Here is a 23182-nt window from a genome sequence, read left to right on the forward strand (position 1 = left end):
CCGTCGCTCAGCGATCAAGAATGGTAAAAGTCCCTCCCTCCAACGCGAGACCCCGAGTCTCTCTCTGTCCCTTTCTCTCTGCCTCCGTGAAAGCCATTATCCGAAAAGGATCCATGGATGCTTGTTCGTTGTTCATACACAACCCCCCGCTGAGAAAGCACCCAGTGCCATAAATAAAACTCCCAGACATGCTAGATCATCCCATCGTCAACGCTCCGTCCAGAATTGCCGTTTCCATCCTGATGATGACTTTTTGTCCCTTTTCTATAAAGAATGCCAGTTGCCCCGAGCTTTGTCCATGTTTCCAAACAAAAGTGAGCGCAGAAGCAGAGGTATCGTGCTAGGCGAAAAGATGGATAAATGTGAAAAAAAAAAAGACCTGCCAGCTTTTTACATTCGAGCCATGGCTGAAGAATCGTCGAATCGTACACACAAAGTTTTACTGCGGTGCGCCAGTGCCGCCGAAGAAGAAGTCGAGCTCGCTACCCGGACGGGCGAATTGGTGCTCGTTCTCAGCAAGTTGTTCCAAAAGGCTCAGGAAGGGATCCTTTTCTTCGCCGGGCCCGGTTCCAGTGCTGCCGTTGTTGCTCTTGTTGCCCGGGCTGGGTGCGGCCACCCCTGGTGCCACCTTGTTTCCTCCGTCGTCGCCGTGCCATGCGGCAGGGCTGCCGAAAGCGTTGGTTGGTAGACCGCCAAACATGGGGTCGTAGCTACCGCCTCCCTCGTTGTTGCTGTTCGGCCCAGGGGTCGCGAAGCTGAACTGAGGAGAGAAGGGAGTCGAGGATAGAGTGGGAATGTTACCCTGCTGATGGTGTTGAGGTCCAATAGAGAACCCCGCAGCGGCCGCCGCTGCTACCGCCGCGTTGTTCGCAGCTGCTTCGTCGTACTGCCCATGAGGCACTGGTATGGGCGCATGTTCAATTGCCTCAGGGTGAGGTGGCAACGAGGTGGGTGTTGCCAAGAGACCCGGGGATGGATGGGCAGCCATTGTCGGGGTGGGGTGAGAGAACGAGTGGCGGGCGTGAGACGGCGTCGGCAACCCGTGCGGAGGGGCCATGCTGGTAGTACTGAGCGGCGACAGGACCTTCGGGTCCGGACGCTTGCGGCCAGATGGCGCGGTGTTCTTACGCTTGAGATTCGGCCGCTCGTTCTCGTGCATGCTGTTCGCGCGAGGTGCGTACAGATCGTGTCCCGTGTAAGTGTCCGTGGTGAAGTCGACAACGACGTCAGAGAGGCTCAAGTTCGCGGCATCGAAATTGAAAGTCTGGCCGCCAGGTCCACCGATGTTGGAGTATCGGTCGAAGAAATCCTCGAGGTGAAAGGCTGGAGAGTATCGCATAGGGTTGTTTCCCAAACTCTTTACGAGCTCGGAATGGGCGTTGTAAATGCCCTGGAGGGTTTCTCTCTGATGCTGCACGCTGGCCCACGCATACCGCAACTCGCTCAGTTGTTGCATCTCGCGAGACAAGAAGTCGGCCGACATGCTGAACACTGTCGAGTCTCCACTTCCGTTCTTGTTGTAGTGTGCGCCGTGAATGTGAACTGTGCCTGCAGTGCAAATGCAGTAGCCAACAAAAGCCGGCCACTCGATTGTTCCAGTTTGCTTACCGAGTTCCACGAGCTCGGAGATGGCGTTCGCATGGAGGAAACACATGTTTGTCGCTTCAATCTGCCATGACTGATGCTGTCCGGTTCCAGCAAGCTCGGCAAGGTCGATCGGAAGGAACGGTCGGTAGATGAGGCAGTGAATGAGATGGTAGATCAGTTTACTCAGGACGAGGATCGTCGAGTCGGGCTGGCCAAATAGCGTATCTAAACTCGAGAAGACGTCTTCGGTGCCGGATGCCCAGATGTCCAGGTCTTGACGGATCTTGGAGAGGTTCGAGAGTGAGTGCCAAGGGAAGTGAGAGTCGCCCTTCACACCTCCGGCTGCAAGGTATCGGTTTGTGATGCCGAGAATGCGGCTAATGTCGATAAGCATACCCGTGCTTCCCTGCGACTTTTTCCCACTACCCTGAAGAAATTGGAGGTTGGACCCAGACTGAAAGAATTCGCCGTCGATTGGTGGTGCTGAGGGATTCGGTGACCAGCATGGGAGTCGGAGGAGGATGGTCTTGTCGCCGATGAGAGACGGGCGCTTTGAACCACAGGCCAGAAACCGATCGAGCAAATAGCATGTCCAAAACAGCCTTCTTCTCATTTCTCTTTCAACAGGCGTGACTCGAGCATGGTTGTCCATTTCGCGGTGAGTTTCGAGGGCCATTGCCATCCCTACTGCGTTTGCTGTGGATCTGTATTAGCATTATCGCGTGGCTCATGGTGTGATCTGCGTACTCATCAACATGTATGCCTTCTTGCCCTTGCCTGCCGCCGTGAAGGCAATAACGAGCAACAACAAAGCTTGCAAGGCATCGACTGAAGGCTCATCCGTGTCTATCTCGGCTCTTGCCCTGGCAGCAAACTCTTCGCTGAGTTGAACAGCTGACTGATATCCGCTAGGGTGAGGAGTGTATCTGGGGACGGGTTAGTAGCCGAAAGCGCCCTCTGTGGTCACACATACCTCGCAGCGACCGCGTAGATGCCATGGACCAGGTAGTTTGGTAATTGATTCAGCTGCAGCCGTTGTCGAACCGACGACTCGTCGAGGATGTGATATGGCTTGGAATGGAACCTGGTGAAGTACGTATCCAAGAGCGCGTCAGGCTGGATACCGGGTGGCGAAGGCTCACTGCTCAAGTTAGGTGACGGACTCGTGATTCGTCTGGGCGAAGGCCTACCTTGCGGGTGCAGGCGAGTAGATGGCCGACTCATCAATGTCAACCTTCGAAGTGTCCAGAGCTAGACGTTTGGGGTTTGGGCTGTCCTCCGTGTCAACTTCAGGGCGAGAAGCGTCTTCCTCCTTGATTCCAGCAGTCGTTGGCGTCGTTGGCGTTTTCTCTCCCTCGTTCTTTTCTTTCAGCTTTGCTTCCAAGCCATCCACTCTCTTCAAGAGCGCCTCGAGTACATCAGTTTTGGGTCCACGTTTTTTCGGCACAGCATCTGCAAGAGCAAACCCAATTAAGTCAGTCAAAACACGAACCCTCCCACAACTACATTGTCAGTCAAGTCGATGACGGAGCTTTGCTTACCGTATATGCATGGACATTGAAAGACCTGACAAGCTTCGCATGAAGGGCGGAGCCTGTTGCACTTGATCTAGAAGGATGTATGTGTTAAGACATTGATTCAGAGCTTTAGGCGCGCACATCTTGTCTGCGTATAGCGCCGCGAGATTTTCATGTTGGTGTCTCACCTTGCGCTTGCGGCATGACTTGCAGTTCATGGATTCCCGGGGCTCGTTGCTCATCCGCCGTGTTGGCAGGCGCTCGATGCCGACCTGAGGACGGGACATGGCCACAGGGTGAACTCCGGGAGGTGCGATTCCGTTCATTGGTTCGAAGATGGACGTCGTCATGTCTTTGGGGGCGGGTGAAGGTAATAAGAGAGAGTTTTGGGGGTTGGCTGCTGCTCAGTTCGGTACGGTTCCGAAAGTCGGGGGCGAGAAGCTGTTGGTTCAAGCAAGCTGGGTCTGGTCTGGCTGTGTGGAAAGCAAGCCGGTCCGTCTCTCACAACATGTCGAGGCAACTCCAATGCGGCCTGTAAGTCGTCTGGTGGATGTCGACCAAGATGACGGGCGAAGAGATCTGTGGTTGAAGTGCGGAAGCACAGAAGCCAGAACAGAAGCCGAGCTAAGGGTATGTAGCGAGACAGGATCGGGGACGGGTGAGGTTATGAAGTAAGGAAGGGCAAAGAGGTTACCAGGCGTGGCCTAGCATGTAAAATGATGACTGTCCCCCAAGTGGCCGTCTGTGTGTAGACATGTGGAGGTGGCTAGGTAGTGCAGCGGACTAGGGTGTGTTCGTCCCTCGTCGCCCTGGGAGGCAGTTCGGATGCATCAAGCAACAGGGGAGCAAAAGTGAACGGTTACAGAACCAGGGGGAAAGAGATTGACAAGGAGCTCGAGTCCAATCAAGGCAGAGGAGAAAGGGAGGTTGCACGAAGGGGGCAGAAGAAAAATAAAATAGAGCACTGGGGGGGCGGTCATGGAGTCGTAGTGCACTAGGAACGGGACAGAGCAGTGCAGGCCAGCAAACCAGGGACTGGTCAGGAGCAGAGGAGGGGGAGTAGGTACTCTGTACACTACCTTGCCTTACCTGCCTAGGAGGTCCAGGTTTGCAAACGCCGGGAGGAGAGAGAGACATAGAGACGGACTGCGTTGGTGTGTGAGTGAGTGACCGGGAGTGAGTGAGTGATGGAGTCGGAGTGTGGTCAGCCAACGAGGAACAATGCAGGCGACAGAGAGGGGAGCGGAGCCCTGAGGGGAATGAGGAGGGCCCAGCAGGAAAGGACCGAGGAAGGACTTCACTTGGGACTTGGGACTCGGGACCCAGGAGGAGTCTATGGATACTGCATACGCAGTAGGTAGTGGGAGAGGGGAGGGGGGCCTGGGAGGGACGTTTGGGGGGGGCACGATGTTGGGGAAAGATGGGGCAACCTGCTGCTAACGTAGCGTGCAGGCCGGGGTATGGGGGGTTACCAGCGAGGCTTGTCTTGTTCTGTCGAAGGTCTCGATGCGAGCTAGGAGCCGACCTGGGGGCTGCCACCCTGGGATCCTGGGCCTTGACGCCCACCGACCCCTGTTCCTGCTAACAGTTACGGATACTGCTAGCTACCTAGCCCGGAGGGGAGAGACCTACCTTAGACAATGGAATGGAAAAAAGACAGCTGTGAGGCCCCAAGGTACGGATACTGACTTGGACATCCAAAGCATCCAAAAGCCCGGCGAACCTCCCCCGATGCCGACGCACACGAATGTCTCGGAGAACATCGACAACGGGTAGCACAAACAAAGCCTTGTCGTTGTCCAGTGCTGTATTCTGTTGGGCAATGAAACAAGAAAAGAGGAATGCAATCAAAAAAAACCCAGGGAGACGAGTCGGGCTCCGAGGCAAGCACAAAGGTAAACAAGGACAGGCGGTTGAGCCGCCCGCGCTGCCGCTCATCTCATCGGCGGTTTTTTTTCTTTCTTCTTCGTGTACCTAAAACAAGCGTTGACAATGCCGCTCGAGGTCGAAACCACACAGACAGGATCGAGGAAGCTGGTGCTGCCTGTCTTGTCTGTCAGGACTTGTCAGCAATGACTGACGCCGGATCAAAAGATTGTCATGGTGGGAGTTGATACCTCCCCGTTCGAGACACACGGGTTGCTGCAGACTCGCGTGGCTAACGAACGTAAGGTACCTGCTTTGTGGCGTTCGAGTCGTTTCTTCTCCTCTCACACGACCCGAAATACATACACTACCTCCGGACGGGCCAGGGTTCATGTTGGATGGGATGTGTGGAGTCCCGAGATGAAAAGTGAGCATGCTCGCTGCGCGTAAAAAAGCAGCGTGTGCAGCGCATCTGGTCACTGCAGTGTACATACATACACTGCCGCAGTGGAAGAGGCCATGCGAGATAGACAGGTCGCTTTTCCCAGATGGGGCGGACCGGCAGCACATCAGGCGGTAAGCATCAGCCAAGATAGACATTGATCTCTGTTTGTGCCGGCTGAGCAGGGTTGGGTTGGGTTGGCCTGGCCTGGTGAGGTCGATGTCAACGTGATGCTGGTGGGCGGGAGAGGGGTGGCCATGAATGCGAGCCGCTCTTCTCGATGGCGGTGGAGCCAACTGCGAGGAATAGAAGTCGCCATGCAGCCGCGGAGAACATTGGCCAGCCATATGACGGACACTGTGAGTGTGATTGTGCGATGGGACGAGGCCGAGGCCAGGTTCACTGGAACCCATCGGACTCTCTGCTCTGAGCAGGTGAAGTTGGCAGTTTGCATTTGCCAAGCCTGAGAAGAGACGGGAGGAACATGGGGCACCACGTTCTCCCCTCTGCGGTCATGTCCACTGAGCCGACAACATCAGATGGACTTGCACCACTCTTGTCTGGGCTCTGGTGGAAAGAAGGGAAAGATCCCACCATGTGGAGGGAGGACTGGAGAAAGGAACAGGCCGAAAGTCCCCACCGAGATTTACACACAAAGCCGGTACATCATCTCCCCAAGTACCACACATTCCCTGCCTTAACAGAGTCCGATAAGTCAAGGCGCCGTACGATACACGGCACGGGTACCTCACGCCTCTGCGCCGTCCTCCAATATCATGTAACTACCCGCTGTCCGGACACTCGACATGCAAGATGGGAATCGAATCACAGACACCAGGCTTTTGGGGGGCAGTCAACATAAGGTAGTGGAAAGCTTGTGAGCCCCGAGATGTCGGGTGCTTGCAGCGCCGCCTGCCCGAGCAGCATCCCGACGTTGCCGCCGCCGCCCGCCTGCCCCGATGTTGCGTAGGAACATTTGCTGGCTGCCCTGTCCTGCTCCGTCGTCGCCTTTTCTTTGCAAAATGAGATGTCAACTGCCATGTCCACAGCATCCCGGCGAGCCTCGCCAAAGCTGCCGACGGTGGGCGGCCGCGGTCTGCCCCGGCCCATGTCGCAGGGCAGAACGCCGCTCCTCAGCAGTCTAGGTCTGTGACTGAACTGAGCGGAGTCAAAGACATAGGGGGACTTCAAAACGTCTCAACTGTGGATTTTCACTGTCAGGCTTGTTGGCGGTCGTCTCTGTCTCTACGGATATCTTTCACGTCCTCGTATGCCCGTTGACCTCGTCCGGCCAGCTACAGAACACGGCTCCAGGAATGACCCGGACTTTTGCTCACCGACACGGCGCACATCGCCTCTCTAAGCCTCGGCCGCGCAATAGGGTCTTCCCAGTTACTCGGCACGATGTAGAAAGAGGCCTCAGCTGAGGGCAGCCTGCGGTCCTTCTCAACGGTCTTTTCCATTGCCACTCCACCAACAACACCCCGGCCGACAACCCTAAGGCACGCAACAGCCGTTCCGCCCGCGCCACGACCGAACATGACTCTGCTGCTCACTACGTTGCTCGTAAAGATGGGGCGTTTCTGGAAAACACATATCCACTTCTCATTCAATAACCTTTTCTCTCATACTTGCTCGCGGAAGTCAGGCAATCTGCCTTTCTTCTCTTCCCACCGGGCTGTAACTTAAACCTGCGCGAGATATATCCGCTGGCGTTTGACATGCTCATCAGCACGTGGGCGGCGGGAGAAACGCGCGAGCGCCGCATTGTTCCACTCGCTCCCATCTTCAAAGACACCAAACTCGCTTATGGTCTTGTGTCCTTGTCTCTCTAGGTCCAGAGCCTCCTCCTGCTCATCACGGGACAGCATGGAGCAGCCAGCATCAAACCACGTCGAGTCGAGTTGACACAGGCCAGCGTCCACAAACCTCTACATGCACGTTGTCGCCGCCAAGCATGTTCGAGCAACTACTTAGTACCTAACACCCTTTGAATGGAACCTCCGAGGTCAATTGTGCTACCCATGGAATGCGCGTGGCCATGCAACGACAAGCAAAAAAGCCCGGTGAATGGACTCCTCCGCGGTCAAGGCGGCACCTCTCGAGGCCGGTACTTCTTATATTACGTACATTGCATGCATGCACTTCCCCAGGACTCATCTGGCAGACAATTAATTTCCTGTGCCGTGTCCCATCAACAAGAAGCATACTTCGTGCCATCTCGAGAACAATAAGAAACGACGAGTGCATGGGCAGGACCAGTCGTTCTCCAGTGAGGTGAGACGAAATCTGTTTGGATCGCCGTACACAACGAAAAAAAGATTGTTAGGACGAACAGGAACATGGCAAAGCAACAAGGTGCCATGCAATGCGCTGGTCAAACTCCCGGCAGATCAACAGCCCTGGGTGATGAGCAGCGTCGCCTGTTATTTTTGCAGCCCAGATCCCCGCCGCCCGTCCCGCCCTCGGGGCCTGTTCTATTCGTGCTTCTTGTCTCGTCCTGCCTGTTCCAGACAATGCTCCCGGCTGAGCGCCCCGTCGCCCCTTGTGAGGTTGCTTTCGTGGTGGTGCTGGGCTCGCCAGCCCCCCAGGGTTAAGTACTCACACGGGCAAAATTCAACGTCGCGAGACGAATACGGATATCGCCCTCGCGGAAAAGGACCACGGGAAAGCAAGTGATGGGTGTACCATGCCTCGCCATAGGTATGCCCTCGCAAACCTGGTGCAAGACCACTGTGTCGGACCCCGTTGGTCAAGCCGGCACTCACCGGACCGCCAAGATCGGGCCATCTAATCATACCCATCCGTAGGGGTGCCCTTGGCGCAGGCTGGTCGGGCCTGGAACAGGTCATTTCTTCTTTGACATGGCTTCATACAAACTCGGGCATGACTCTGATGCTGACGTTTGACACTGACACTTTTGACAGATTAGTCCAAACACGCGATGAAGACGCATCCTTTTTCCCTTCTACTCGTCCCGCCCGGCCCAAGACAACGACGCCATTTCGGGGGACCGAGATCAAGGGCCGGACCGTCAAACAGGCCCTTGTCACGTTGCTGTCAGATCTCGAGGGGGATCGAGGGGGGAGCAAAGAAAAGAAAGCAAAGGACAAGATGCTAAAGAAGAAAAGAGGAATGGCCTCTCGGCACAACAGATCGGATTCGGCATTGGCAACCGCAGCCCTCCACCGTTTAAGCATGACTCTGCCTCGGATGAAACTATCGTCAAGTACCGGGAGCAAATGACGAACAACGGCCTAGGGATACACTAGGCCATGCCTGCCTGCTCGTTCGTAAAGATTCCCTTTTCTGCGCTGGTGGCATTTTGGCAACGCTGGCTGGCCCTGTTCCTCGGCCTGCATGGCAGACAACATGGCAAATGCGAATCAGTGAAGGAGGAGACGAGTGTGTGAGGGAAAAGGGGATGGGTGCTTGCTGACCGGGGCCCCCTGGAGAGGCAGAAAAGATGGGATGAAGGATCCTTGTCCAGGCCTGGGGTCGGGGCTCAAGGCAAGTTGCGGGCCAGGGCAAGACTCCAGATGGGCGGGCCAGGCGGACAGCTCCTCTCATCGACAGGGTGCGGTGCAAGTTGGGATCTGAGGCCAGACCTCGAGGCGTCGAGGCCGCAGGTGGCAGGTGACATGTTGCTGTCATGCGAAATTTTGCAGTTGATGCTGTTCAGATGGATGATGCCCAATAGGAAACGCAGTGGGCCTGTCCTCGAAGAGAGCACATGCGGGTGCCAACGACTGTCTGCAGGACCGTTGAAGCCGTCGCGGGTTGCTGCTGCTGTTCCCGTTGCTGGTGCCGCCGCCGCTCCTTCTTCAACGTCCAGGACCTTGCGGATAGGTTGTCTGCTCTTACCCAATGCTGACTGGCGACTTCCGTGACTGCTGGTGCGGGCGGTTCAACAACGCCTGATAAAGGCGCAATAGGAAGGACACATGGGGATCGACCGTGAAGCTGACTGGGTGTGCTCCTGCTGTCTGCGAGCAGCTCCTGGATCGGGACATTTAATCCGTTTCCGAGATAACGTCTGCCATGAGGTGTGCCCTGCGTGGGCGTGTCCTGGGTACCTTGGCCGTGAGCTCTTTCTGGAAGAACAAGTTCAGCCAGCCAGCCAGCCATTCAGCCAGACAGACAGATACTTGGATGTCAACAACACCAGCCACCCACCACCAACACCACGTTTTCTGCAGGCTGCCTGACAACCTCACCTTGCTTCCACCTTCACATCGAGATACCATCAATAGTACTCTTCATATTACATGGCCACCTATCCCTTCTTCGAGGTACAATTGCGAATGGACACGGTTCGAGACTCGCCTCGCTTCTCTGGCCACGCATCTCGCATGGAATAAGGAATCTCACCCGCCTCAATCCAACCCAACCCGAACCACGAGGGCATGGCTGGTGTCTGGTCATCCTTTGCTGAGAGCCAATGATGGCTTCTGCCTCCACCCATCCATCCTCGGTGCTCGGTCAGAACCCTTCGTTCGGCCCCCCTAGGCAGCAAGTTGCTTCATCCTGACGTCCCCAGCCTGCCATGGGGATCGCAGCACATGGCAACCAGATGTGGTGCTTGAACGGCGACGACCCCGGTTTGCCAGCACTTAATCGCGCCAGGGGTGGAGCGGCTCGGGAGCAGAGATCTTGGCTTGGAGGGTGTGCGGGCACAGCAAAGCACAACACCGCACAGCACCGCACGTACGTACAGGCAACAGGCACGCAGGAATAAGCAACGGAGGTCTCGAGAACATCAGCAACGACATCACTTGTCACTATTGAGAGAGCACCACACCAAAAACGTCTCCGGCTGAAGGGGAGCGGGGAGCCTGTCGATCGATGCGGAGAAGCTTTCTGCTTTGGTCTCCGTGCTGGACCATCTCGTCACGCCTATTGCCAAGACTGTCTCAACTTCTGGGGGTTCCCACTAACTGCGGTTCATTCGACCTTGCTTGGATGACAAGGAAGTACGGGCAGCAACTTCTTTCTCCTGAGTTCAAACCTCCTGTGGGATGTGCTCGTGGATGGAGCCCCCCTCGACACCGACGACAATGGCAGATGCTGCTTGCCGCTCGAATCAGAGCATTCGCGCACCAGATTAATGACGTTGGCAGCGCCCAGCCAACCCAACACAAGCCACCCGGCGCCCATATGCACCACAAGCCGCTGGACAACTTGTCGGGCCAACATTGGATGCTTGCTTCCCCAGGTTGCCTGCCATCAAGTCGTCACAGTTGCCTCCTGATATATCGAGTGCCTTTTCGCCTTCAGCGTCTCCAACCATGTGCACGACTGGAGAACCCACAATCGGACAAGGACGTTGACACACACCTGTCCAACGTAGCTCACTGCCGCGGCTCGAGATCTGGCTGCAGCGGGCGCGCCGAGCAGTCCCATCACAAAACCAAAGTCGATATTCGCAAGCTTGAACCAGAAAGACAAAGTCGCTGCCCCGCATGTGCACACCTGACTGCCAGAAACCCCTCCGCACCTAGCCCAAATGCGAGCCCAGCCGAGTAGCGGCCGAAGAATGCTTGGTTCAACAGTCGGTTCAAGGACCCGATACAGGCCGGCGCAACAGCACCCAAACGAGCCCCGGTCGGAATCTCTTGTGCCCTCTGGAAGCAGCCGGATACGTGCTACTGTACCTACTCGTGCCGCTTCGCTTAAAGCCCAGCTCTGATGGCATGCATGCAGCCACCACCACAACGACAACAGACAGCCACTGGCGTCGCCGTGTCAGTCCTGCGCTACTGCACCGAGGCTAAAAGAACAACGGCCATATTCTCCAAATTTGGGGGCCAACCTCCATGCTCCATATCCATCAAAAAGGACGCGTGAGGCGGTTGGAAAGAGAGCAGGGTTTCTCGAGAGACTCTACCTTACACGTGGTGTCTACCGCGCCCCAAGGGAATATGTTGGCTCCCGGATTACTGACCTGCCGTTCTTAGTGAGCCGACTAATGGAGGGCACTGTTCGAGAAGAGGTCGTCGACCATTATCGGACGTCAGTTAAGATCCATTGCCGAGAAGCTTTGACTCTGCATGCTGCACCCCGACCGTAGCGTGGGTTCGACCTTCGAAAAGAACGATCCTCAGAGCCAACTGTCTCCAACCTTTGGCTCTGTGGATCGCAAAGTCGAGCCTACAGACCTTAGCTCACAGAGGTGAGGAGAGATCTTTGCAAGGGCAGAACAACCATTGCTTCATGATCTTGGGCATGATCTTGGAGCAACGGTGATTCCCTGGTTCGTCCCGCACCGCCAACAGTTACTTGCCCGTCGACAATCTCTCTGCCGTCGTTACATTACTGCAGCAGTCTTGACCGCCACGCGTGGGTCTCAAACGTTGCACAGCGGTGCTGTTGACGCTTGTGGCGTGAAGGCTCTTTCGAGCCGCCGGTCTCGGCTCCGTTCAACGGTCATCCAATCTCAGCAGGACAAACCCGCATCTAATTTCTTGACCTGCGGTCCTCATCAAAATAGCCCGGCAGGTTCTGTGTCAGTCCGAGGCCCTGACACAACCAGACGACGTCTTATTGTTGGCAACAGAGCGTCATAATGCGACAGAAAAGAAAAGAAGGAGCCCTGTGCCGCCAAGATCGGCCGACCTCCGGCACCCACAACTGCCGCAACCCGGGAAGAAGACTACGGCCTTGTCTAATACAACAAAGCCCCTGCACTTATCACAAGAAGTCTTTCCGCGATACGGTATCAGCTGATGCGACCTACCTTTCTCAGCGATTCGTTAGCTACCGTGTGATGTCCTGACGATCCCTACGCCGGCTCACAAACCGAGGAGATCTATATGACTGTCTACTATCGACCCAGCATCACGCATCAGCGGCCCATTGTCTCACGGTTACCAGCGCGGCCGGACCGCCGGGAACTTCAAACAAGATAGCTTGATTATGGTGCGGCAAACCGTGGGGAGGTTGGGCCAGCGCAACAACGTGCCTCCGAACCAAGGTCAGACTACGAGATGCCACTTAATATATCCTCTACAGGCACTAGGTCCGAAATGGAGTCCTTCTCATTCTGGTTGCATGCGTATTTCAGGATCCTGGACTCGAGCAGGCTCTGTTGACCCAATCCCTCGTCGGTGGCGTCTGGGGCGATGGTCTGGCCGCTGGTTCACTCTTAACTTGCATGGCTGACGGCCTTGTCTTCATTTATCGTGCCGGGTCCTCCGTTCTCAACCAGCCATGTGGGAGACAGGCAATGCCCAGACTGTCACCTCTGAACTGCCGGACATGACTGAAGAGAGACTCGGCTTTGCCCCGACTTCACCGCCGTTCTTGCGGGTGTCCCCGACATTTTCAAGCACCACCGATATTTTGAATTGGTACATCAGACGCACGCGTCGATTTTGACGAGTTCCCCTTCATCCCCTCTGCCAGCCCTTGCATATCTCGTTTAAGCTTATGGGCGGCTGCGCGCGAACCCGTCCCACAAGCCTTCTACTCTGTCAGACTCTTGCCTACGGCTCAAGGGCCATTTTCAACCGTGCCAATCACCATGATGGCTATGGCGAAAATTGGAGAATTTGGAGAAGACGCCCACCATCATCTGAGTCAAGACCGCCTCGCAGAGCTGGGGAGGAAGGTTGCCAATAGTGTACTGTGACTCCGCTCGAAATGCCCCTCTCCGCACTCCTCCACACATCCACCACGAACACCACCTTCACTTCTGCAGGTCTTGAACCCTGACTCTGTACAGAATACCTTCCACTACGCGCATGCCCCGCGACACCTGACCACTGAGAAATGCCGGCCCGATACGCCACTCTTCATGAAAGTCTCTCGACCGTAAAGGGTTTGGCGATGTGGCCATGCTTTTACGGGCAAGCACACGGAGTTAAAAGCACCGCAGTAACGACGTCTCGCGGTCATCTAAAGCGAATAGCGAGGAGCCATTATTCGGTGACTCCAGCCACACGAATTCTGCGGCTTGCGTTCAGGATCACCATCGAAGATCACCTTATCAGCCTGGGCTGACTTTGGAAGATCGCTCGTCGTCACTCGCTGGCTTTCAAAGTCATCGACACGACCTCTATAAGTCCTGCCATCGTCATCATGGAAGGCGGGTGCTTACCTTCCTCGGAGTAAGAGACAGGAATTCAAGTGGCCATCTACTACACCTCCGACGCCGTGTTACATCAAATCGCCCTGTCTTGCATTGTCATCCCTTGTAGACAGCAGTCAAACCAGCATTTGCAGATGCGTCATGCTGCTCTAAGCAAAGATCACTCGTCAAGAGATGTCGGGTCGGGAAACCTGCAATGGGCCATCTAATTCCCTTGAAACACGTCACTTTTCATTACCGAGATGGCGGCCATCTCCTCTCTGGGAGACATGCCCATCAACAGTGACATTATCTCAGCGCAAGCCTCTTTCCTACCTCATCTCTACTCAGCAGGGTCGCGTTTTCGTCACCATCAGCTTCTCTTTCATATCACACTCAGCTCACTAGCGTGTCTGCCGACACCCCTGCCACTGTCACAGATCATTCCGACTCTCCCGAGTTGTTCCTGCCGCTACAAGTACTCTGAACCACGATGTTGCCATCGATGGCCTCGTTCCGTCCCCCCGAGGCTCGCGGTTATTACCGCGTTTCATTCGCTGTCGAGGCCTGAAGAACCCTTCCGATCGGTCCAACCGCACTCAGGGGGGCTAGCTTTGCTCTCCCGCCCTTGCATGATGAGGTTACTCTCTTTGGAGGGGCTCACCTAACACGTCACTCATCTAGACTGGATAGTGGTGGTCTTTTGAACGGCCCGAGCAGGCGTGGCGACCCCTCCTTCTGCCGCTACCCTTCAGCTTCCAGTGGCTCATGGGGTCGTGATGGGTTCACGCTCGCCCGGCGGCTGAAGCTGTCTGCATCACAGTCTAATCGTCCAGCCCACGGATAGTTCTGGTTGCCCAGATCATCTTACCTTTTGTGCTCAACTTAAGCCTGTGGTTGTACGTCGAGCGCCAGAGGAGCGAGCAAAGAAAGGAGCGAGCAAAGAAAGGATCCTTCTGCAGGCCACCGGTGCTGACTTACACGCCTCAGCTCGGCGGCACTCCTCCCGTCTCAGCCCTTCCCAAAGACGATCAGCTGCTGTGGAAACGATTCTTGTCAAAACGTCTCTGGGCGTGGTCTGCGTCATCTTTCTCTCCCGCATTGGTGATCGCTTTCGTCTAATCATGCCAGCCACATTTGCTGACCATTTGCTTCCCAAGATTAACCGTTTGGTCTGAGATGGACGTGGAGATGACAAAATTTTGCGTCTGTTGCAGGAATGCCTGGTTCGTATCCCCCAGTGACTTGTTGAGGACACCAGTTTCCATCCCTTCCATCCCTACTCCATGGCATCCTAGGCTTCTGAGGGTCAAGAACTCCCCAGTCACAGGCAAAGTGTACGAAGGAACGGTCGCAGGGCTACAGGTCTTGTAGGGTTTTGAAGTCACGGCGCAGCACTTTGACTAACAACCCCCCTCCTTACGAAAGCTCCCTGAATACCATTCAGACGGCTCATCAATGAGAAGACAGATGTGGCTATATGACACTGCCATCCATCAGGCCTAGAGATAGCTGGAAACAGGGTTGGTTATATGAAAATGTCTATGGAGCCTACGTGATTGATGGCTGAAGGTCTTGAGCTTTGTACTCGGGAGGTCGCCTTCGGTCTAAGTCGGGCGCATCCAACATCGCAAAGACTCGTCACTCCCCCGAGACCTCCGCAGTCCGAACTGAAAAGCCCAGAACCCATGTCGCTTCTGGAAAAGCCTGCTACGGCAAGGGTCTTTGAATCGATGACTTGAGTCAGCAGTCATGATTTCTAGGCAAGGATCGCGAGCTCTACCTTCCAAGATGGCAGGTGGTTTCGGTAAGATGAACACAGAACATATAGACGTGCCACAGTCAGGCCAGTGGACTTGCTCGATATGAAATTGGCTCTTTGTCAAAATCAGCGCTGCCATTGGCAGGCTATGTAGCCCCTACATAGTAAACCTTACATTTCAGAGAAAGCAGGAGGCCGGGCTAGTCTGGCCTCGTGCGTACATAGATTGGATGGAAATAGATCATGTAAATGCTCTCCGCAAGTCGTCTCCTTTCCCTTTCTCACTTAAACGCCGTACATGCACCGAACTCTCCCTCGTATCCTCCCTCTCCTGGCGAGTTCTCGCAATCAGGATGAAGGCAAAGTCATAACAGACTTGCCAGGGCCCATTTCCGCATCCGCACGATCATCTGCGGTTCTTTCAGTCCTGGCAATCGGAAATGACATGGTGGGCCTCCTGCCGCCCCCCGGTTCTCCGTGGAGAGGATGTTGTGGAAATGCAGCTGAGGGAATTGGCTCGCTTCTTGCTCCCTCCGTTCTCCGCACTTGGGGTGGCGGCCGATAGCCTGGCTTGGCTGTCGTGGAGAACCCCATGCCGCTCCGTGTGGTCTAGCTCTCTGTGGACCCGGAGCTTGTCGAAGCGTCCTCGTCGCCCTTGGTCGTATCGCACTGGTTACGGCTCGGTCTGCAGTGCAAGCCCTGCTACAAGGTCCCATTGGAATGAGGCTGTGGGCTGGATATCCGCATCGCCATGATTCTTATCCGTTTTTTGATGCAAGTCGTTTGCCCAGTGCAAGGCATTTGAGGGCCCGAGCTGTCGTCCTCTTTCCCCCCTTCAGAACAAACTCCTGCCACTTGCCAGCCTGACGAAGCTGTAGGGCACGTTTTGACCGACGAGCAACCTCAGAGTCTCGACCGTTGTAAAAGCAGCGGTATCAGCGCTCCCATATGCGGAGAATCCGGCCTGCTGAGCGATGATGCTAGGATCGCCGCCTTTCCTCGCACCCGCAGTATCTGCGAGGTCAAGGAAGACCTTCTTGAAATTGGAGCTTCCTTGGTTATTGGCACCAAAGACGCGGACAAGCATGCCAACAATGTTGCTTTTTTCTGGCCCCAGGGCTGAGACGACTAGGAAGGGAGCCGCATCGTCGCCGACAGTCTGTGCTTTCTTCAGGCTTTCGAGGCTGTTGAAAGGTTCAATCACAGGCCCGTCCCGAGCGAGCGCCGGGGGTGTTCGGAAACCGACCGTGTATATCTTGCCAACCTGCAGTGCCTTCAAAGCGTACATTATCGACGCAGCATCATCGCCTGATGAAGCAAGAACGACGGCTGTCCGTCCAAAGTATGCTGAAGGTGCCATATCTCTCGTCAAAGTGCTGATAATGCCTCGCCAGCTGGCATTGTCAAGTATCAGAGACGTGTTAGGAGACAGGCTGGATACGCTCGAACCAAGATGGCCAAAGGAATCGTGGTGGCCGTGTCGCGGGCTCGATGGTATGGATGCCGGTGCTGAGTTGGCCGACGATGACGATGCTGATTTGACAATAATCGTGTCCACAGTTCCGATGAGCCGAGCGGCTTCAGTCAACTCCGGTCCCTTTCCCCCGTTCAACGACGCAAAGAAAGGGCTGTGTTTCAGCAGACCGCTCCACGAGACAGGAGGACTAAGGTAAGCACCGCCAAAATTCTTTTGGTTGCACCACGCTTCCATGGCCTGGAAGTTGTTGGGAAGACGCTCCACAACAGCAAAATAATGGGGAAGTCCAAGCTCGTTGAAGCACTTTTCGTAGAAAGGGGCCTGGGGAGTCGAGCTTCGGAACGCTGGCGTGGTGATGCCATATATGCTCTTCTTAGGAAGTTGTCCCAAAAGGGCCAAGGCCGCATTGATTTCAGAGGCGCTCATCTGTCCCGGAGCTGCTACAATGGGCAGCAAGGGATGGGTGATGGGAGTGAATACTCTGTTCAAAGTGCGAGAGAACTGTCCTGTCTCTCCCATATTGACACCCGAGAAAGGCGGTGAGTCTGGGTAGTCTGCCCTCATCTTCGAGCGGAAGTATTCCAACTCGAAGTTTTCATTGTGGTCGTTGATGATGGCAATCATCTTGATAATGTCGGCATACTTGCTCGATTCCACGTACACCTGCTCTGCATGCGACGAAGGCCATTTGAAAGTACCAGAGAAGTCGTGGAAAGCAGACATGATATGGCTGCTACCTTTCTGTTCCCAGAGTCTCTTGCGGATGGCCTCTGGCAGCCATAGTTCCACGTCAATGTATTCGACGCCCCACTGAATGGCACGATACAGATACTCGTAGTACAGATCAGGGTTCTCCATCGGAAATCGTCCGTTTTCTCTGGTACATCTTGTCGTGAATATGATGGGAAGCTCCGTTCGTTGGCGTAGGAGCATGAGTTGCTCTCCCACGTAGCTCAAGCTAGGGACAGCAGAATAGGTACCGTCACCAAGCGGTTCCTTGAGAAGATCGACACGGATTTCCACGGCATCTGCACCAACCGTGAGAATATCGATGTTCGGCAAAGCGGCACTGACGTCGGGAAACGTCGTAGAGATGAAGTATGTCCTTGGTTTTGACATCAATGTGTCGTGGTGGCTAATTTGTCCCAAGGTGAAGGAGATGAATCTTGCTAGGTCCCGGCGGAAGAAAGGGGCTTCGCTGTACAGAAACTCGTAGTCGCACTCGGCCGAAAGAAAGATGTCTGGTGGCATGCCAAGATTGACACAGTGGGCGTTGATGACCACAACGACCTCCTTATTCCTCGAGGCGATGTCGCTCTTTGCAAGCTCCGCCGGCATGCCAATGACAAGTCCATGATCCGCAGCGCTGACCTCCTTGAAGGAAGGACGGATAGCGAACGGTTTGCCCAGAACATCGGCAAAGACTGACACGATCTTGTCCTGACCAGAACCAAACATGATAACGACGATCCTAGTGTCCCCTCGCTGAGGAGCACTCCCAAACCTGGTGTTGCTCGCGACAACAGCAGGGCTTCCATTTCGGTCAACGTCCATGTCGACATCGTGGCTTCCAGACCCGTTCATGTTCATACTGCGGGGGCGTGCTGGCGTCGGCCCAACTCCCAGTTGGTGCACCGATGCCATGTCTATCATCGAAGATCTGTTGATTTCGAGTTGAGAAAACCGAGCAGTTACGCCGGGGACGGTGAACTGAGGCGTAGAGTTTGCAACAACACCTCTGTAGGCCGATCCCTCCCCTTCTCCTCCTTCAGAATAACTCGGATAGCCGTAGGGAAGTATGTTGGCGGTGTAAGTTGGTGTTGGAAGTATCAAACCAAAATCCCATGACAGGACGAGCCGATGTTCCAGGTAGGATTATGATAGTACACAGGGCGACTGGAATGGACTTGACAGGTCACAGAGGGGATAGATGGTGTAGTATGGTTGAGAAGCGAGTGAGCAGGGCCCCAATGGTGTCAGGTGATCCGATGGTGTCAAAGATATGCGCCGGGAAGAGGAAGCCGGTGGGGGTCGTCGTGAGGTTGCTGCATAAGAGGCGTCCTCGAGATCGGGGGCGCGATATGCGCTGTGAAGCTCGGGGTTGATAAGAGTAAGAGAAGAAAGCTGCTGACTACAAGGAGGGCGATGACGGTGAGAAGAACAGCCCTATCAAAGGTTCTGGTAGAACGAGGTACTTTTCTTCCACCAATTCGGGATGGAGGTCGAGGTGTTCCGATGCAGGATAAGGAGTTTGCGATTCCAAGGGTGGGCAGGGTCGTCTAATTGAAGCGCGGGCAGACTGGGCCGCGTGCCAATGACGGGTGGCAGGAATCTCGATTGAAGCTCTGGTAATGGGTGCTCCGGGGTCAGTCGCACTTCGCGCGCGAGTCGAGCCGTGGGGGAGTTCTGCGTCAGGACGAGGACGAGCTCGACGACAGCCAACGAACAGAGCTCAGGCAGACAACGTGGTAGCTGTGGGAAGGGAGCGTGTTTGAGTGGAGGTTGTTGCAATATGAGGAGTTGAGATGAACCGGCCGATGGCACGGGAAGGACAGGGCCGCGAGGAGGTCCAGCTTAGTGGGAGAGGAGGTATTTCGCCGAGCAGGGAGTTGGCGAGGCGGCGGCGGCGGTGGCTTTCGGGACAGAAGAGTCTTGTCCGGTAGGGATGTAGGTTGTGGCCCGCGGGTGGTCCGTCTGTTCGTGTGGTGTCTGGCAGTATGGACCAGACCAGAACGTGGAGATCCCTGGACGGACAGGGCAATATGGAGGAACGATAATGCTAGGATGACAGGCGTACTGAATGAATTGGCGAGGTGTGTGATCTCAACGGCAAAGCCGGCCGGTACAATGCAAAGGACAATCTGGAGGTCGTCGTTGGTGGAGGAGACGGAAAGATTGATGGAAGTTGGGGACGGCGAATTGTTCCACCACAGATACCGCGTTCCACCAGACTTCTTGACAAGAGACGACAGGTACCACTCGGGATGCAGCAGTAGCAGCGGCGGCGGCAGCAGCAGCAGCAGTGGAGGAGGGGCAAGCCGGATAGCTGGGCATGGGACAAGGCCTGAGACGGAAGAAGCAGAAGAGCTCCTGCTGGCTGACTGGCGTTAGGGCCGCAGGAGGAAAGCTTGGGTCTTGAGGCAGTCAGTCGTGCCGATGTTCCTGAAGGCCGGTAAGAACACCGGAGGCCGGGTGCCTTGCTGGAAGCTGCAGGTCGTCCTCGTCCGTCGTCGAGAACACGGTCCAACGATGATCTCCCCAGACGGGGCTAGCCCGTAGAGTCAAAAACAACTTGCTGCCTGGTGATACCGTCGCCGTCGTTGTCCGTGAGGGGCGTTGTTGCTGATGTTGGGAGACAGACAGACCCTCCACCGCGTGTCTTGTTGATGCCAAATGAAGAACGCCTGGGTGAAGGACAGGAAAGACGTTGCATGCAAACAAACACACCCCATGAACTACTCCAGCGATAGCAACGACTGACTTGCGCGTGCCAAATGGTGGGGTAAATGGGGAAACCATGGGGAGTGGCATCCCCTGTGGCCCCCCTAAAGTGCAGCTGGCTGGGATGTTTCTCTCCAAAAAGCGACCCCCTGGGCCCCTGGGTTGAGTCCCCTCGAGTCCCTTGAGGAGAGACTTTGGGGAGACAGCTGGGATTCGGAGGGGGTGCGACGGGGGTTGTCGTCGCCGCAAAGATTTGCCGCATTTTCCCTATTTCCGGGATTCGGGTGACCGAGATTATCCGCCAATGAGAGCCCTCAGTGCCCACGCCATTCGGGGCGACTTGGCACCGTTAGCGTCCATCCCGCTGGGGAGGGAAACTCCTTTACCAGGTCAAGGATTCTGATTCTCCACCGTTGCCCATCACACACCACACCCGACACACACTCACGCTCACCTCACACTTCGAAGACCGTATTGTTCCTTTCCCCTGGGCTGGCTCACCTCGCGTGTCCAGTGCCAGTCCAGTCACCATGAGTGCTTCCATCTCCCACCATCAGCTCTGTCCAGCTGCCAGCCTCTCTTCTCTCGGCCCTTGTCCGTCTTCTCGAATCACCACCAACCAACCGATCAACCACTTTAACCCGACTTGGCTCGCCAAGCACCAATGCAACAGGCCAGGACCGCGGCTCACCACCTCATGTTCTACCTCGTTCTCGACCTGTCATCTCATATACAGCAAACGAACGAACCCTTCGCGATGAAGGTGTGGTTGCAGCCGACGCAGCAGAGATCTTCCGGCGCCCGTGTCTCTGGCTGCGTGATTGCCAATGTCACCTTGCTTCTTAGCCTGAAGTACGTGCAAGACTGACCTACAGGCACCATGCATACAACAATCCCGTCAGCTCTGTGTGCTTGGATAATGGCTTTGTGCTAAACCATACGTCGGACGCCCTGTTACCTAACTCTTCAAGATGCCGCTCCACCATATGGATCATCTCATGAAACAATTGCTTGCTCGCGAGGGAAGGTGGCCACGCACCGCTTGCTTCTCTCGCCGGACAATCCCCCCTTCACCAACTTCTGGCAATCGTCTGACGTTTAATCATGAGCCTGCTCGCCCAGAGATCGATCCTCGTCGGACCCGATGTGGAAACATCATCGGCAAATATTTGATTGGGCCCCGCCGCCGCGCCGACCACGCGAGAACCTCGGGATCGACCTACCGCGAGCACACTTCACCACCGTGCGGGTAATCGTCTTCGCTTCTGGAGGCCCGCGAGCGGCGAGCCTGCAGACGGCTACAGACGGCCGCTGATCGGCCTTGTCGCACACAGACAGCCAAAGCCAGGCGTAGACAAGGCCAGCAGCGAGCGTGGCCAGACGGCCCAGCCTCTCTGCCCCGGCCAGCTGGCCACAACCCGTCTGCTCGGACTCAACCCCGGGACCGCACCGTGAACCCTCCATCTGCTGCCAACTCGTCCCGCGAGCATTACAACCGGCATAGCCGCTGCTGCAGATGCCAATGTGCGCTCGGAGAAAAAACCCTACAGCACAAGCTTATCTGCCCATCCAACAATCACACGGTGGTCTGCCCAGCAATGGCATCGACTCCGACAGGTCCATGATGGCCAGACAGGTGGAGCTGGCCGAACTCCGTGGGCCTCGACTCCTTACCTCATTCGCAATGTTTCCCCCATATTGATACAGTTTCGACCATCACATCATGTCGGTGGACTTTCAATATACTCCATCGAAGACAATTCGTGGATATCCGTCTACAGCCGTCCGGATTCCGCTAGCGTAGGACGACAACCCCAACCATCGCCTCATCCTGACGCTCGCAACACGAAGCCAAAGTCTTGGGGCCCAATCTTCAAAGTTTCAACTTCTCAACCTCGTGGTCCTTGGCCAGCAAACAAATCTTCTCGCAATCAATCGGAAGCACAACGCGACTCCTATTCCAATACAGCCTATTGGTGCAGAATCATCTCTGATCGGAATCTCGATTTCAGTTGCCTCCGTTGGTGGATAAACCTAGATACGGCGCCAAAGGTGGAGCGGTGCACTGAGTTTCACCGCTTCACATGTACGCCAAGATTCCAGAGTACAAAACATAAAAAGAGAAGCAAACCATTCTGCCCGGCTGTTCTGGGCTCACCAACCGACATGCACCAATGCCAAGGACAAGACGGCCCGGATAGGCGGGATGCCCCCCTAGATGGTTACGGAGCTTCGCAACGAGAAGTGAGTTCGCAAGCGAGGGAGGGCGGCGTCTGCATAACGACACGACTTGGACTATCTTCCCACCGGCCAGAGGCGGCGACGCAGAAGTACCACAACGACGCGAGGATTACAACTACATTGACGACGCCAACCTCGAGACTCGACCGAATCAACCCGTGACGACACCTACTCCTGAGCCCAGATACCCACCAGATTGCCCTCGCAGTCGATGAAGCGAGAGAAGAATCCCATCCCGTTGCCAATTGCAGTCTTGGGCCTGTGATGATAGCTGTCAGTCGTCTTTGCAGATGGGCAAACGGGGTCGAGGTCGAAAAGCACCGGTCACTTACACGTGCAGCTTCCCACCCAGTTTCTCAGCCTCTGCGATCGTCTCCTCAATGCTCTTCACAGCGAACGTCGGCAGAACTGGGATGCGCTCCGGCCGCCCCTCGTCAACGTTTGAGATACGGTTGCTCTCCTCCATGAGGAGGAATGCCCCATGGAGGTTGCCCTTGTTGAAGAAATGCACCGTCTTCACCCACGGCGTCACCGATGCCATGGGAGTCTCTGGACACTCCCAACCCAATACTGCCGTGTAAAACCTGGCGGCTCGGGCCGCATCCGTGACTGGTAGTTCGAGCCAAGTCATTTGCCCGTAGGGCGGTGCGCAAGCGGTGCCGTCTGAAGACATTTTTTGCAAACTGCGGGAATGATATTGTCGATGCGTGAAATTGAAGTTACTAGAAGAAGCCGTACCCTCACAACCGCATCGATCTCAGAGAATAAGGGCACTCTGTGC

General features: G+C 55.6%; 3 protein-coding genes across 3 annotated transcripts; all 3 read right to left on the bottom strand.

Moving 5' to 3' along the window:
• Window positions 1-439: 439 nt before the first annotated feature.
• Window positions 440-3454, bottom strand: GCG54_00011437 (putative transcriptional regulatory protein; the record flags this gene model as incomplete). The annotated part of the gene is made up of 6 exons (XM_045411342.1): window positions 440-2283; window positions 2335-2513; window positions 2561-2728; window positions 2778-2995; window positions 3129-3195; window positions 3246-3454. 6 exons carry the CDS (start codon window positions 3452-3454, stop codon window positions 440-442), a joined length of 2685 nt encoding a protein of 894 aa, XP_045268400.1.
• A 12623-nt stretch (window positions 3455-16077) lies between these two features.
• Window positions 16078-19781, bottom strand: GCG54_00011438 (Pentafunctional AROM polypeptide; the record flags this gene model as incomplete). Its single annotated transcript, XM_045411343.1, has 2 exons — window positions 16078-18496; window positions 19474-19781. Coding segments are annotated over 2 exons (2727 nt in total), but the record flags the coding sequence as incomplete, so codon positions are not given.
• Window positions 19782-22569: 2788 nt separating this feature from the next.
• On the bottom strand, window positions 22570-23074 carry GCG54_00011439 (uncharacterized protein; the record flags this gene model as incomplete). The annotated part of the gene is made up of 2 exons (XM_045411344.1): window positions 22570-22672; window positions 22734-23074. The coding sequence occupies 2 exons, from the start codon at window positions 23072-23074 to the stop codon at window positions 22570-22572; spliced, it is 444 nt and encodes a 147-aa protein (XP_045268402.1).
• Between the last annotated feature and the right edge of the window lie 108 nt (window positions 23075-23182).

This window comes from Colletotrichum gloeosporioides (assembly GCF_011800055.1).
Source record: "Colletotrichum gloeosporioides strain Lc1 chromosome Unknown consensus_17, whole genome shotgun sequence".
Classification (NCBI taxonomy): Eukaryota; Fungi; Ascomycota; class Sordariomycetes; order Glomerellales; family Glomerellaceae; genus Colletotrichum; species Colletotrichum gloeosporioides.